General features: G+C 32.2%; 1 protein-coding gene across 2 annotated transcripts in view; it reads left to right on the top strand.

The window, feature by feature from the left end:
* BEND2 (BEN domain containing 2) overlaps positions 1 to 13,595 on the top strand; it is a 59,741-nt gene that overhangs the window by 20,140 nt on the left and 26,006 nt on the right. For both annotated transcript variants that reach the window (XM_051984425.1, XM_051984426.1), the window contains exons 3-8: positions 782 to 853; positions 1,025 to 1,099; positions 3,156 to 3,260; positions 10,523 to 11,042; positions 11,802 to 12,002; positions 12,865 to 12,986. In XM_051984425.1, the coding sequence (XP_051840385.1) occupies positions 782 to 853; positions 1,025 to 1,099; positions 3,156 to 3,260; positions 10,523 to 11,042; positions 11,802 to 12,002; positions 12,865 to 12,986 (1,095 nt within the window). The remainder of the gene's footprint in view (positions 1 to 781; positions 854 to 1,024; positions 1,100 to 3,155; positions 3,261 to 10,522; positions 11,043 to 11,801; positions 12,003 to 12,864; positions 12,987 to 13,595) is intronic.

Below are 13,595 nucleotides of genomic sequence, written 5' to 3'. Positions count from 1 at the left end.
CTTTACTTCACCCCTTTGAATCTCAGTTTTTTCTTTTGTAAAAGGAGATAATTGGCCTATTTCACATCATTGTGAGCAAATGTGCTACTTTGTGAGCTTTAAAGTATAATAGATATATGTTATTTGGGATTTTGAAGTACTTTATGTGAAAGCTTTTTGAAAAGCTTAAAGCACTTTGACATTAAGACTATCATTATATCAAAATATCATTAAATTTGTCCCCAATTGTTCAGTTAGTAGTAACACTGCTAGGTCAGTTATTTTTCAGTTACATAACTTGAAAAGAGGTTAACTACAAAGACATCTGCTTCAGTTTTTAAAAAACATTTTTAATACTTAGAAGAATAGAATTTTTACATTGTGTAGTTTTGGATACTAAAGAATAAATAGGTATTCAAGTTGTTTTCCTTTTCCCCCACTGAGTGGCACTGTTGGATTTGTTTTTAAAATTATATTCTTATATTTTTTAATATTCTATATGGACTGTATTCCTTGTCATCATTGCAATATTTAGTATTAAGACATATTTATGTTTATACTCTGAAGTATATAAGGAGTTAAATTAATATAAAAAGTTATATGTTCCTTAACCATGGTAGCGTTAATGAGAAAATAATTCTGCAAGTATACCTTTTCATGTTTTTTTTTTTTTTTTTTAATAGTCAGTCCTTTCTATTTGATGTTATAAACAGGCCTTTCTTAGTGCTTCTTCAAAGTTTACAGTTGTCCTGAACTTTTCTTCAACTCTTTCTTTGATCTTTTTTAATACATTTTTTCTTAGATGAGTGCTCAAGAACCTGAGTATGAAGATAGAGGAAGTGTTGTATATGAATATGAGCCAGATTATGAATGTGTAAGTAATTTAAATTGCTCATTGCCAAGTGTATATTTATAATAAAGAATTTAAGTCCATATTTTTTACTGGAAAAAACCATGCAATAAGAAGTAATTTGTTAAATAGAGTACTTCATTTGATCTGTTGTGATATTAAATATTAACTATCTGCTTTTGTTAATACTAACAGGGTAGTATTACATCTGAAGCATCCTACACAGGAAATTATCAGAAAACACTTATGGAAGTCCTTAACTATTGCCAGGTATTAAATTTATGGACCCTAGGTTATTTTCGAAAACCTTAAAAAATTCTATATCTCATGTAATATATCATTTTACTATTAATTAGAACTTTGTTAAATGTAGACCTACATGGATTATTCTTATTTTTAGTTAGAATAACATAATTTAAGTGTTTCAGTTTAGATTAATAGTGATACTATAGTTCTACTTTGCTTTTTCATTTTCAAATTTTTTTTTGTTTTCTATTATTTAAAGTTATTGATTTTAATCAATTTTGTTTGCAAGTAAAAGAAAAATCTTAATTTGAAAGTCATTCTTTCTTAAAGCAAAATAGTGGTTCATTAAAGTTTTCCAAAAATAAAAACAATTTAATTCAAAGATAAAAATCACATTTATTGCATTACAAAGAAATTTACTATGTAGCTAAGATTAGAGAGTGCATTAAGATATTTATGATAAAATCAAGTGTTAAATTCTTCAAAAATTAAAAACTACTCTTCATTATTTTATTTAGGTGCTTTTCTCTTTTTATTTCATTAAATATTTCCCAGTTACATATAAAAGAATTTTAATGGGATTTTTAAAAATCTTGTGCTCCAAATTTTATTCCTTCTTCCTGTCTGTTTCTCCTCCTTGAGAAGGCAGGCACTTTGATTTCAGTTATACATATGAGGAGATGCAAAACATTTTCATATTAGCCATGCTAAAAAAAGAAAACACAAAATAAAACAATAAAAATAAAGTAAAAAGGTATGCTTAAACCTACATTAAGAGTTTATTCTCTCTGGAGGAGAATAACATTTTTCATCATGAGTCCTTTGGACTTATTTTGGATTAATATCTGGATCAGGGTAGCTATGTCTTTCACTGTTGATCATTCTTACAATATTGCTGTATGATGTCCTTGTTTTGCTTACTTCATGTCATATAAATTTTAATATGTCTTTTCAGATTTTTCTGAAACCAACCTGCTTGTCTTTTCCGTTACCATAGTATTAAAATAGTTATTCACATATACTGTTGATATTATTGAATGTAGAAACATGGTTGATCTTTAGGTTTTAAGTCATGTCTCTTTAAAGAAAAATGGCTACTTTGGAAAACATGTTTTGAGTCACACCATTCAGATCTCCTATAGAATATAGCTAAACTCCCTAGATTTTCACTAACCACTCAGGATCCTCTTGATTAGAGAGGATCAGAGAATCTGGGCAAGATCTTCTAGAACCACTCTATTTAGGAAGAAACATATAGGACTTTATTATTAGTGCAAATTCTAAGTATAGTCAGAACTAGTTTAGCCTCCACAAATACAGAAGTAAGGCAATTTTCACTTAATTATTTTTTGTATCATACTTAATTGTCTATACAATCCAAATATGCGTGTGTGTGGTTTATATGTGTGTGTGTGTGTGTGTGTGTGTATCATGTAAAATGATACAGTAGATATATCCATATTAGATATGGTTTATACAGTCTTATCATGGAATAGTGGAAGTGGTTGATAGCACCAGAGAAGTTCTGTAAGGAAGTAGAAGTAGAACTAATCCTAGAACCTAAGGGATTTAACAGAATAGATTATGGGGAGTTAGATTAGGATTTCTAGGGTAACACTAAGGCTTGATGTAACTTTACACAGTTAAATAATCATTTTATCGTAAAAAGATGTAAAAGTGCCCAGTCATGAAATTGATAGTTGTAGGTGTTAACAAATATTCTCCAGTATTAAGATATTCTTCAATACTTGACAAAAGTTTGTTTATAATAAACTGAGGTTTGTGATGGCACTTTTGGACTAATGCTTATAATGAAAGTTATTACTTTACTTTTCATTTTTTCATCTATAAAAATGAATGGTTAAGCTGGTGATTTCTAAGATTCTTTTCATATTTAAATATCTATGATTTTGTATGTATCTGTATGAAATGAGGTGGTTAATTGATAAGATTAAATCTTTAAAAAGAATTTAACAAGAATTTTCATATTTCACTTAGAATAAACTGGTTTTAGTGGAATTTTCACTTTCACTATTTTACTTTTAAAACAAGAACCACTAAAATATTTTTATTATTTTAGGCAATGTATGATGCAATCCAGAAACTAGATAAGAAGTTTGACCTACTTCATGAAAAGGTTTCAGAAATGCAGCATACTAGGATGAAACCCTTGCTTCTCAAACCTGTGAGTGTAATAATAATATTTTTACAGTTATCATAAACCTCCATTGTTCCTAAAGATATCAGGCTAGTATAAATGATCCAGAACTAACAACTATGGCTTTTTTCCCTTACTTTCTTTTGGCTCTTTTACAAGCTCCTTTTAGTATGCATATATCCTTGGCCCTTTTCTCTTTACCCCATCCCCCCCCCCATCTCTATCTCTTTTTCTCTTTCATTCCCATAGCCAACTATTATTTTGATGGAGATGATTTCTAATTCTATATATCCAATCTTGACCGTTCTACTAAGTTCAAGATCATTGATTTCAACTGCCTACTGACCTACTTGTTGGTGGCACCTTGAATGTCCTGCAATAGCCTCAAATTCAGCTTGTCAGAAAGCAAGCTTATTATCTTTCACTTAACTCTTTTACTTCTTAATTCCCTATTTCTGTCATTGGTACCATTATTAACTTAGTTTCCATGTTTGAAAATTTGGTGTTATCTTTTACTGCCTTCAGCTCTCACTCTAATCATTTTCTAAGACCCATTCACTTCTGTGGTACCTCTCATATCCTTCTTTTCTCCATTTCTACTACTTGCATTCTAGTACAGGCCCTCATTATGACCTACCTAGACTACTGAAATAGTCACAAGTAATCCATGTTTTTCCTACTGAGTTAACTAAACTGGACATTTGAAGTAATGCTATAAACATGACATCTGAATTCTAGCAAAAAAAAAAAAAAATTGCATGATATTTCACAATGGCCTGATGGAAAAGATGGAGAAATATAGACTAGAGAGTAAAATTAAGTGGATTTGGAAATAGTTGAATGATGGGACTCAGAGAACAGTAATGGCTGTCAATCTAAAGGATAACTGCAAGTAATGCTGCTATAGTACTCTTCTATTTATCATGTTTATCTGTGACATTAAGACCTAGATGACAGTGACCTTATCACACTTGTGGATGACATAAAGTTAGGAAGCTTTGTATTTAGATTGCAGTTGGTGACAAAATTGGGGCAGTTAGGTGACCGTGGTTCTGAAAAGGTAAAGTTAATATCCCCCCAACTAGTATAGATTTAGTGTCTATTTCTACCTGTAATTAATTCAACTTCTTAAAATTAAATGCTATACTATTTGGTGCATAATTTTTATTATTATTATTACTTCATGGTCTAGGATACCTTTCAGCAAGATAAAGTTTTCTTTCTTATCTCTTTTAATTAGATCTGGTTTTGCTTTTGTTTTGTGTGAGATCATCGTTGCTACCCTGCCTTCTTTTGTTTCAACTAAATTATAATAGATTCAGCTTCAGCCCATTACTTTTTATTGTGCCTGTTTCGAATGTGTTTCTTCTAAACAACATATTGTTAAGCAACATGTAACATTCTGCAAACTGCTTCCATTTAATGGGTTACCCCATTTACATTTAAAGTTAATATAACTGTGTATTTATTTCCCCTGCTATTTTTCAATGGTTTATTTCCCTCTTCCACTATTTCCTTCCTCACAAGTGTTTTACTTCTGATCATCACCATAAATATATTCTTCCTTTTATCATCCCCCTCTGCCTTATATTATTCCTATCCCTTTTTATTCCTTACAATGTAAGATAGCTTTATGTATGCAACTGAGTGTTCCCACTTTGAACCATTTCTGATGAGAGTGACTTTGTCCCTTCTCCCCACCATTATAGTAGTTCCTTCATGCCTCTTGTGTGAGATAATATATCCCATCCTATCTCTCCCTCTTTCCCCCTACCTCTTCCAATGCAATCTTCATAATTCCTTTGTTTTTTGTTGGTTATCCCATCAGTCACATTATATTCACACCTTTTGTCAATATATATTTCTCCTAATTGTTTTTATAATAAATTTCTTAAGATTTACAGATATTATCCTGCCATATAGTTTAACCTTATTGAATCTCTCTAAGTTTTCATTGTTTTTTTTTTTTTTTTGCTTTTTTATGTTTCCCTTGAGTCTTGTATTTGAAGATCAAAGTAATCTATTTTGTCAACTGTTCATTTTTTCCCTTTTTTATATTTAGTTTTGCTGGGTAGGCAATTCTTGGTTATAATCTTAACTTCTTTACCTTCCAGTATATCATATTCTAAGCCCTCTGGTTTTTTATGGTGGAAGCTGCCAAATCCTGTGTAGTCTTAAAAAAAGACTTTCTTTTTTTTAGACTAAAAAGACTAAAAAAAGACTTAAAAAAAAAAAGTGACATGGCAGCTCCATGACACTTGAATAGTTTCTTTTTTGACTGCTTGTAATATTTTTTTCTTGATCTGTGAGCTCTGGAATTTGATAATATTGTTCCTAGGAGTTTTCATTTGGGGATCTCTTTCATGTGGTGATTCATTCAATTTCTATTTTGCTATTTGATTCTAGTAGGTCAGGGAAGTTTTCCTGGATAATTTCTTGGAAGATGTCAGATAATCCAGTAATTTTAAATTATCTGTCCTGGGTCTGTTTTCTAGGTTAGTTGTTTTTCCACTGAGAAATGTCACTTTTTTCCCACATTAAAAAAAAACAAAAAACTTGTTTTATTGTTTCTTGATGTCTCATGAAGTACACCAGATTCTTCTTGCTTAATTCTTTCTTTTTTTTTTTTTTTTGGCTGTATGAAAATAATTTTATTTACACTCTTGCAAGAGTGAGTGTCTAACTGGTAAGCACACCCTTGAAATGCAAAACACTTCTTTTATTCTTTGTCCAGAAATGCAAGTTGCTCTCCTTTTGCCCTTATTGACTGGGGACTACAGAGGTGGAGTGTCTAATCCTCCCACATGAACATAAGACCCCACCCCTGATTACAACTCCTATTGACATTCAGTAGTCATAGTTCCCGTGAGTGATTTGGTAATCCCCCTATAAATTTCATTTCCTTTGTTCCACTTTAAGCTTCAGTTTCATTTCTCTGATAGTGATTTTTTAAAAAAATGTAACTGTATGGAAACTAAATCTCATCCAGTTCTCACAGCTATGATATGTAAATGAATTGGATTTGAATGAGGGAGAGCTGACTCGCTTGTTCAAAGATCTCTCCTTTTTCTGCTTCCTCCTCTACCAACCCTTCCCCTTCTCCCCTTCCCCCCCCACAGATTCAAAGTCAGGTCTTCTGTCTCCAAATCCAACTTGCTCTCAATGATATTATACTATGACTAAAGGAGATTTCAATTCTTATTTCTAAGGAATTATTATCTTCAGTGAGCTTTTCTACTTTCTTTTCCATTTGACAAATTTGATTGTTTTTAGGAAGTTGTTTTCTTTAGTGAATTTTTGTATATCATTTTTCCATGCTGTTAATTCTTTTTCTATAATTCTCTTGCATTATTCTCATTTCTTGGGAATATTTCTTGTATTTTTATAATTTGCTTTTAAAAATATATCTATATATATATCTATACATTTTTTTAATTTAAAAAAGCAGAATAAGGAAAAAAGAAAAACATAAAAGGATACAGAACAAAAGAGAACATTGTCATGTGCCTAGCAGAACATGAGGGAGGATTCAAAATGCATAACAACAAACTACCAGTTCAAGAAAGTGTGTGTGTGTATATGTGTATATATATGAAATTATATATATGCTATTATATTGTATATGTAAATTATATGCATAATCTTATTATATTTTATATATAATATATATTTTGTATATATAAAATCTTTTCTTCACTTCTTTGTAGATTTTTTTTTTTATTCTCTGCTGCATACCTTTTTTACTTTATTCTTTTTTTTCCCCCTTTCATTCCACCCCACCCCAAACAGGTTCTAATAACTCTATAATTAGGAAAGGATATATTTACATATATTTGTAGATATATACATGTACACACATTCACATACACACACCCATACCCACATCCACACACAGCTTTCTTATCCCTTCTGACTCTTTGCTTTAATTCTGCTTTTTAACTTGCCTTACTCTTACTAAACCTCCCCCCTCTTAGGGATCATTCCCTTGTTTTTTTCCCTAACCCTTTGCTTCCCCATCTCCTCATTTCTTCCCTCTTATTTCTTTATAGATTTTGGAGGGTGGTATACCATTCATGGTATATATGTAATGTTTATATATTTAAATATTTAACCCATTGCTGATGTGAGGTTTTCAGAACTATAAGCTTTCCTCTTCCCCATTGCCTCTGTATCTATTCTTTCTGTACCTCATTTGTATAACATGATTACTATTTTTACCTAAACTCTACCCTAATCTTTCTTTTGAGCTACCCTATTGTTTATGTCAGTCTTAAACATGGTATACATTTCCCTTATTTAAAAAAAAAAAAAAAACATAAACAATTTGTCCATATTGAGTTCCTTGAAATTGAGCTTTGATCTTAGTTCTTATGTTAAAGTTTCTATTAAATTCAGGTTTGATTGAAAGTCATGAAAATCTACAAGTTTATTGAGTGTCCATTTTTTCTCATTCAATATTGATAAATAATTTTGCTAAATATGATGTTTTTGAGCAAAGGCCTAATTTTTTGATTATCAGGATTCCAGAACCTTTTCAGTAAGTTATTTTCATATTTGAGACTCTATCTCCTTTTCTAGCTAGTTAACTTTTTTTCATATTCTTATTTTTTATTGGATGGTTTTTATTTAGTTAGTTTTTCTTCAGTGTCTCTCATTTGATTTTTAAATTCTTTTTTGAGTTCTCTCTGGGCAGGAAGCCATTTCATGTTACTCTCTTGAGTGGAAGCTTTCTTTTTACTTAGTACCCTTCTCTGAAAATGAACCCTAGTCTTACCTGCTCCCATAGTCAGTTTCTATAATGGGTTTCTTCTTTGGTGATTAATTTTTTTAAAAAATAGGAGATATTAGTGTAAGCACCTCTAATTATGGGGTGCCTCTGGCTTCACTTCAGTTCTCCCTTCTAACTTGGAACCCCAAAACAAGAGTCTCCTGCAAGTGCCTCCAGACAGTGATGTCCCTGCCCCACTCACTGTCTTTGTACTCCTGGGTGCTGGCTTTTTCTTGCTCAGGACCTTGGGTGTGCAACATAGCTGCAACCCAATACATTCTAACTAATAAAGGTTAGTCTTCCAGGACCCAGAACCGACTGGGAAACACTTGTGTGTTTCCTACTGAGGCTCCAGCCACACCCAGCTAGCTTCAGTGCTCCCCACTTGGTGTTTCTGTGGAGCTAACCTGGAGGTGTTTGCACTTCACATGAATTAATCCCCAGTCTGGGGACTTTCTTCAGATCTTGGGTTGTACTGGGAGGACCTCTCTTCTGTCTCAAGTCTTCTTGATTTTCACCAGTCTATTTGTGGAACATAGAAATATGTTCTATTTGTGGAGGAAATCTGGTCATTTTGAAATTTATCAGCTTTCTCCACCATCTTCCCAGAATCCTCCCCCTCTAATTTACTTTAAAAAATCTTTTAAGGGCAGCTAATTGGTACAGTAGATAGAGCACCATCCTTGAAGTCAGGAGGCCCTGAGTTCAAATCTGGTCTCAGACACTTAACTCTTCCTGCCCCTGGGCAAGTTACTTAAAACCTCAGAGGGGAAAAATCCTTTTAAAAGTCTTCCAGGAGTTCTTTTTGGGCCTGAGACCGAATCATATTTTTCTTGAGGCTTCATGTATTTTGACACTTTTGTCCTCAGCTAAATTTGTGCCTTTATCCTTCACTATAGTAACTTTTCCACCTCTGGTCAGCAGTGAGGTCCAGGCCTTCCTGGTGAACTGTGCTGGGGATTAGGCTACTAGGGCGGAACCTCATTGTGGCTTGCTAGAGGATGATACCTTATTGTGGATTACCCTAGAACTTCACATCCTCTGCTGTGAGCATGATTGCTACTGAAGACTTTTAGACCTCTCTCTACTCCAATCCCAGTCAGACAGATCTTTTCTGTTGTGTAGCTAAAAGTTCTTTCCTGCTTCCTTCTGAGACATTTTAAAAGTTATTTGGAAGGGAATTGGGAAGAGCTCTGTGGAGCTCTTGGCACTGAAAAGTATCACGTAATCTCTTAATTTCCAAATCTAACTTTTTTTCCCTCAGTCTTTATCTTTTGAACACTCTGCAGAATTTGACCCTGTTGATTACCCTCTCCTTCTAGGTATTTTTTCCTCTCAGAGTTTTTATGATGCTTCTCTTTCTTGGTTATATGTCTATCTGTCTTAACTATTCCCTTCCTTGTCGCTTTGTAATCCATTGTAATTCATATTGTCTGACTAAGGCCATAACTCCAGGACTTTCCTATGCCCCCATCTCTCTCTATTCTCTCTTTTAGTCCAAAATCTGCATTATATGCTTGATCCTAGTCTCCTGAGCTCCACTCTGATCTCACCAATTGCTTATTGGATATTTAGAAGAACTTCTTATTATTTCTCCCCAAATTTACCCCTTTTATTGAAATTCTCTATAGCTATTGAAATTAATACTGTCCTTCTAATTATCCAGGTTCACAGCCTTGAAGTTATCCTTAATTTTTCGCTCTATCTCCCCTTGTTATTTACCAGATTTTATCAACTTTGCCATCCCAATGTCTCATATACATCCCACTTCTGTTCACTTATACAACCACCATTCTAGGTTATAACCTTCATTACATTCCACCTGAAATAATGAGTTTGTCTCCCTGCCTCAATTCTCCTATTCTAATTCAGCCTTCATGTAGCTGCCAAAATGATTTTTCTGAAGTTCTTAGCTGGACAAAGTCTGTCAGCTTTCCCCCTCTAGGATAAAATAGAAACTCCTCTGTTTGACATTTAAAACCTCTCTCTCTAGCTAGAAACATAACTGTTCCTATTGTACTCTTTGGTCTGTCCAAACTGTCCTTAATTGCTTTTTTTATACATTATATTTTTTATTCCCCATTTTTATGCCTTTGTGTATCTTCTTTGCCTTAATACACCTCAGTATCACCTCTTAGAATTAGCTTGAAAGTGCAATTAAATTTATTCTGTGTACTCCAAAATAAAGAACTAAAATTAGTTACATTGTGTCATTACTATGAGAACTTATAATGGTTTGAATCCCCTAGTAATGGAATTGACTGCTTGATGACTACTTCTCTGTCATTAGAAATGTTCAAGTAAAAGGGTAAATTACTATTTACTATTATTGTTTATAGAAGACTTGATGTTTGGGTCAGGATGGGGATGCTAAGTGATTTCTAAGATTCCTTCCAAAGAGATAGTTTAAACATTGTGAAGTCATGGTGCTAGACCAAATGTATAATTTGTTCATCTGACATTTATTTAAAACTCTCACTATACTTTTTCTCAGAATTTATTTGTTACTTTAATATTACAGAGACCAATTGGTTTTACATATAGAAGTTCTAATCATGTACCTGTTGGAAAAATTCGAGTACAAAAACCGGTGGAAAGGAAATCTAGCATTCAGATCTCTCTCTCTGGACAGGAAGGTCATAACCCATCTTTAGCAGTGGTGCTACCACAAAACCATGCTCAAACCAATTCTGTGGGAAAGTCTCTTCAGACACCACTTAAAATTGAATCTCAGCAACAAGATCTCAGACAGAGTCCAACTCTTCCTACAATTGTCTCTACACATTCATTGTATCAACCATTTACAGGAGTAGTTAACAAAATACCTGACTTTTCTTTGCAAAACAAGTTGGTCAACACAGTTGTTGAAAATACTATCTCAGCTGCAAAAAGTTCTCCAGTAATAACTACAGTGACACCCACAAAACCTGAAGACTGTTTGGGAAGGAATACTATTATGACGGGTTACCCATTTTCACAGGAAAGTACAATACTTAGTCAAGAATTACATCCATCTTCTATCTGCATCAATCCTAGTTTTGGTGAGTTTTGAACAATCCACACTGGAAATCAATGTTATTTATAGTTTACTTATAAAATAAAAGAGCGTAAGTGAATTATTTCTATTCTGAATTTTTTTTTTTTTTTGGTACCACTAGAATCCTTTATGACAGAGGTAAACTCAGTCCATAGCATATGAATCATTTCCCTTCAGGCTAACATTATAATTTGATTTTGGAAGTAGCTATACATATCCAAAGATTCATTCTCTAAAAATCTCAATTTAAACCAAAATTTAAAAAATCTTTGATTCTAGTTCTAAGTACTAAGTTTTTCTTCATTAATCATTAAAAGCTCACTAAATTAAAATTGCTTGACAAAAGTAGAAGAGCCTTTTAGAATTATCTATTGCTTTTTTGACTTTATCATTTTAATAGGAAAAAAGTGGGGAGAGAGAGAGAGAGAGGTCTTGATCTACAGTTCCTTATATCCTGCTATTGCTACTGCTAAAGATAAGAAAGATTTAACTTGGTATAAAGTCCCCTTGTATACAAGGGATTAAAAGAATGCAGATCAGGACAAAAAGGGGTAAAGATTCATGAAAATAAAGATGACACCAAAAGAGAACATTGAAATAAAGAGTAAGTGGTAGTATAAGAAACTTAAAAGTATAAAAAAAAAATTTAAGGTTTGGGTATAGAAAATAGAGAATTCAGTTTACTTAATCCAACTAGCCCCTTTCTTTTAGTGCCCTATTTAAAAAAAAAAATTAAATGTTTTCCTTGAATCTAATTTTTTAGAGTATATTGGTGATCCAAAGAGGAATGTAAAGGTTCTTGGGACATATTTGATGAAAGCTCGTCAAAAGACCAAACCCAAGTATGCAGCACGCTACTTGGTTCGAGTTTTGTTCCCCAAGGAAATGCTGTTATGTAGTGTTATGGGTGTCAGTACACGAGGTCGAAGAACTTTGGATCCCAATAAAGTTGCTGCAATAAGAGGTATGTAAAATATTTGTGGAATAATTTACAAATTAGGAATTTTGTGTAAATTTTAGAGACAGTTAAGTTTGTTCACATCTGGTCCATTGATGAAGGTTAATGTTTCTTAAAAATAACACAAAAAATTAAATTAAATTTTAAAATAACACAAAAAAATCTTAGCAAAATACATGTCATGAATTAAATTTAACATCAGATACTTGGGTTCTTCTATGTAAACTAACACCAGTTCTTTAATGTAAAATCCTCTTTTTTTTTTTTTTTTTTTTTTTTTTAACGTAAGTCTATAATTATCTCTCTGCCATTGAAGAAAATGTGAAATACAAACATATTCACACATTATCCTAGTGAACCTTTTTCCTTTATCTCCAAGCCAGATAGGTAGTGCCATAAGAAGACTGAACTAGGAGTCATGGTATCTAAATTATAGTTTTAACTCTTCTAACAGCCTTTATGATCTTAGAGAAGTCATTTATTTAACTTTTCTTAGCCTTATTTATTTCCTCTATAAAATGAAAAGATTAGACTAGGAATGTAGAGCACCAATAAACAGTAATTAAATTATCTATTTCTGCCTTTAGTTATACTTGATTTAAAATGGCTTTGGAACCCTGAAATATGCTAACTTCTTATTCAAGGTTGGAATAAAACTTAAGACTTGGTTTCTATATTAGCATTTAAGAAACTTCTTGGAGAAATTAAAGAGAACTCTGAAGAGTAAAAAGATTGACTTTTCTCAGGAGATAGAGGGAGAAAAATCAAATTTGGAGAAAATTATATATTTAAATTTTTGTCTAAAAAAAGGGTTTTTTTTTGTTTATAATTAAAAATTCTATTTTTAAATGGTTAATTCCATTTATAGAATTTCTTGCAACACATTTTCCAAACTATGATCTGAGTGAATATGGAAGAGACTGGAAAACCTGCATTACCAATGTAAATGCTATGATTCGCTGTCTATGCCGTGAAGCCAAAATGAGGCCTGTAAGTTAATTTTCATATATAAAATTATTTCATTGTGTTTATAACTGTCACTCCTGGTACAAACTTTGGGTCAAGCTTTTTAAAAACAATAAGAGCAGGCTGCCTTTTTATTTTTCTTTGTAGTATGAAGATGTCACTGAGTTTAAGATATTTTAAATATAAACATATATATGTGTATATATATATTTATATATATATGTGTGTGTATATATATATATATATATATATATATATATGTACTTACACATACACATATATGCTTATTATACTCTGTTGTTATTCTTCATTAGGTGAGGAATTGTAGATCTATAATGCTAGAATCAATATTCTTTTGCTCACCAAAACAGTAAGCCAAAATGGCCTTGGCTTATTCCACAAGGTTAAATAGTTCCAGTCTGCCAGTGAAGAAGTCCATCTACGTCTCATCATATTAATATATAAATTATTTTTTCCCGTGGCAGACTGCTTTCTAAACATACTAACCTTCTGTAGAATTGTAATTGTGATATGAATCCTGGGAAGGTTACATATATTGTTCTTTGCATTTTACTCTGAGAAATACTACACTTCTCCTTCACAACTTTAAATGATGAAGAGTATGAGTATTTC

This window comes from Antechinus flavipes, chromosome 3 (assembly GCF_016432865.1).
Source record: "Antechinus flavipes isolate AdamAnt ecotype Samford, QLD, Australia chromosome 3, AdamAnt_v2, whole genome shotgun sequence".
In the NCBI taxonomy this organism is placed as follows: domain Eukaryota; kingdom Metazoa; phylum Chordata; class Mammalia; order Dasyuromorphia; family Dasyuridae; genus Antechinus; species Antechinus flavipes.
This window is presented reverse-complemented; position numbering and strand designations above follow the sequence as displayed.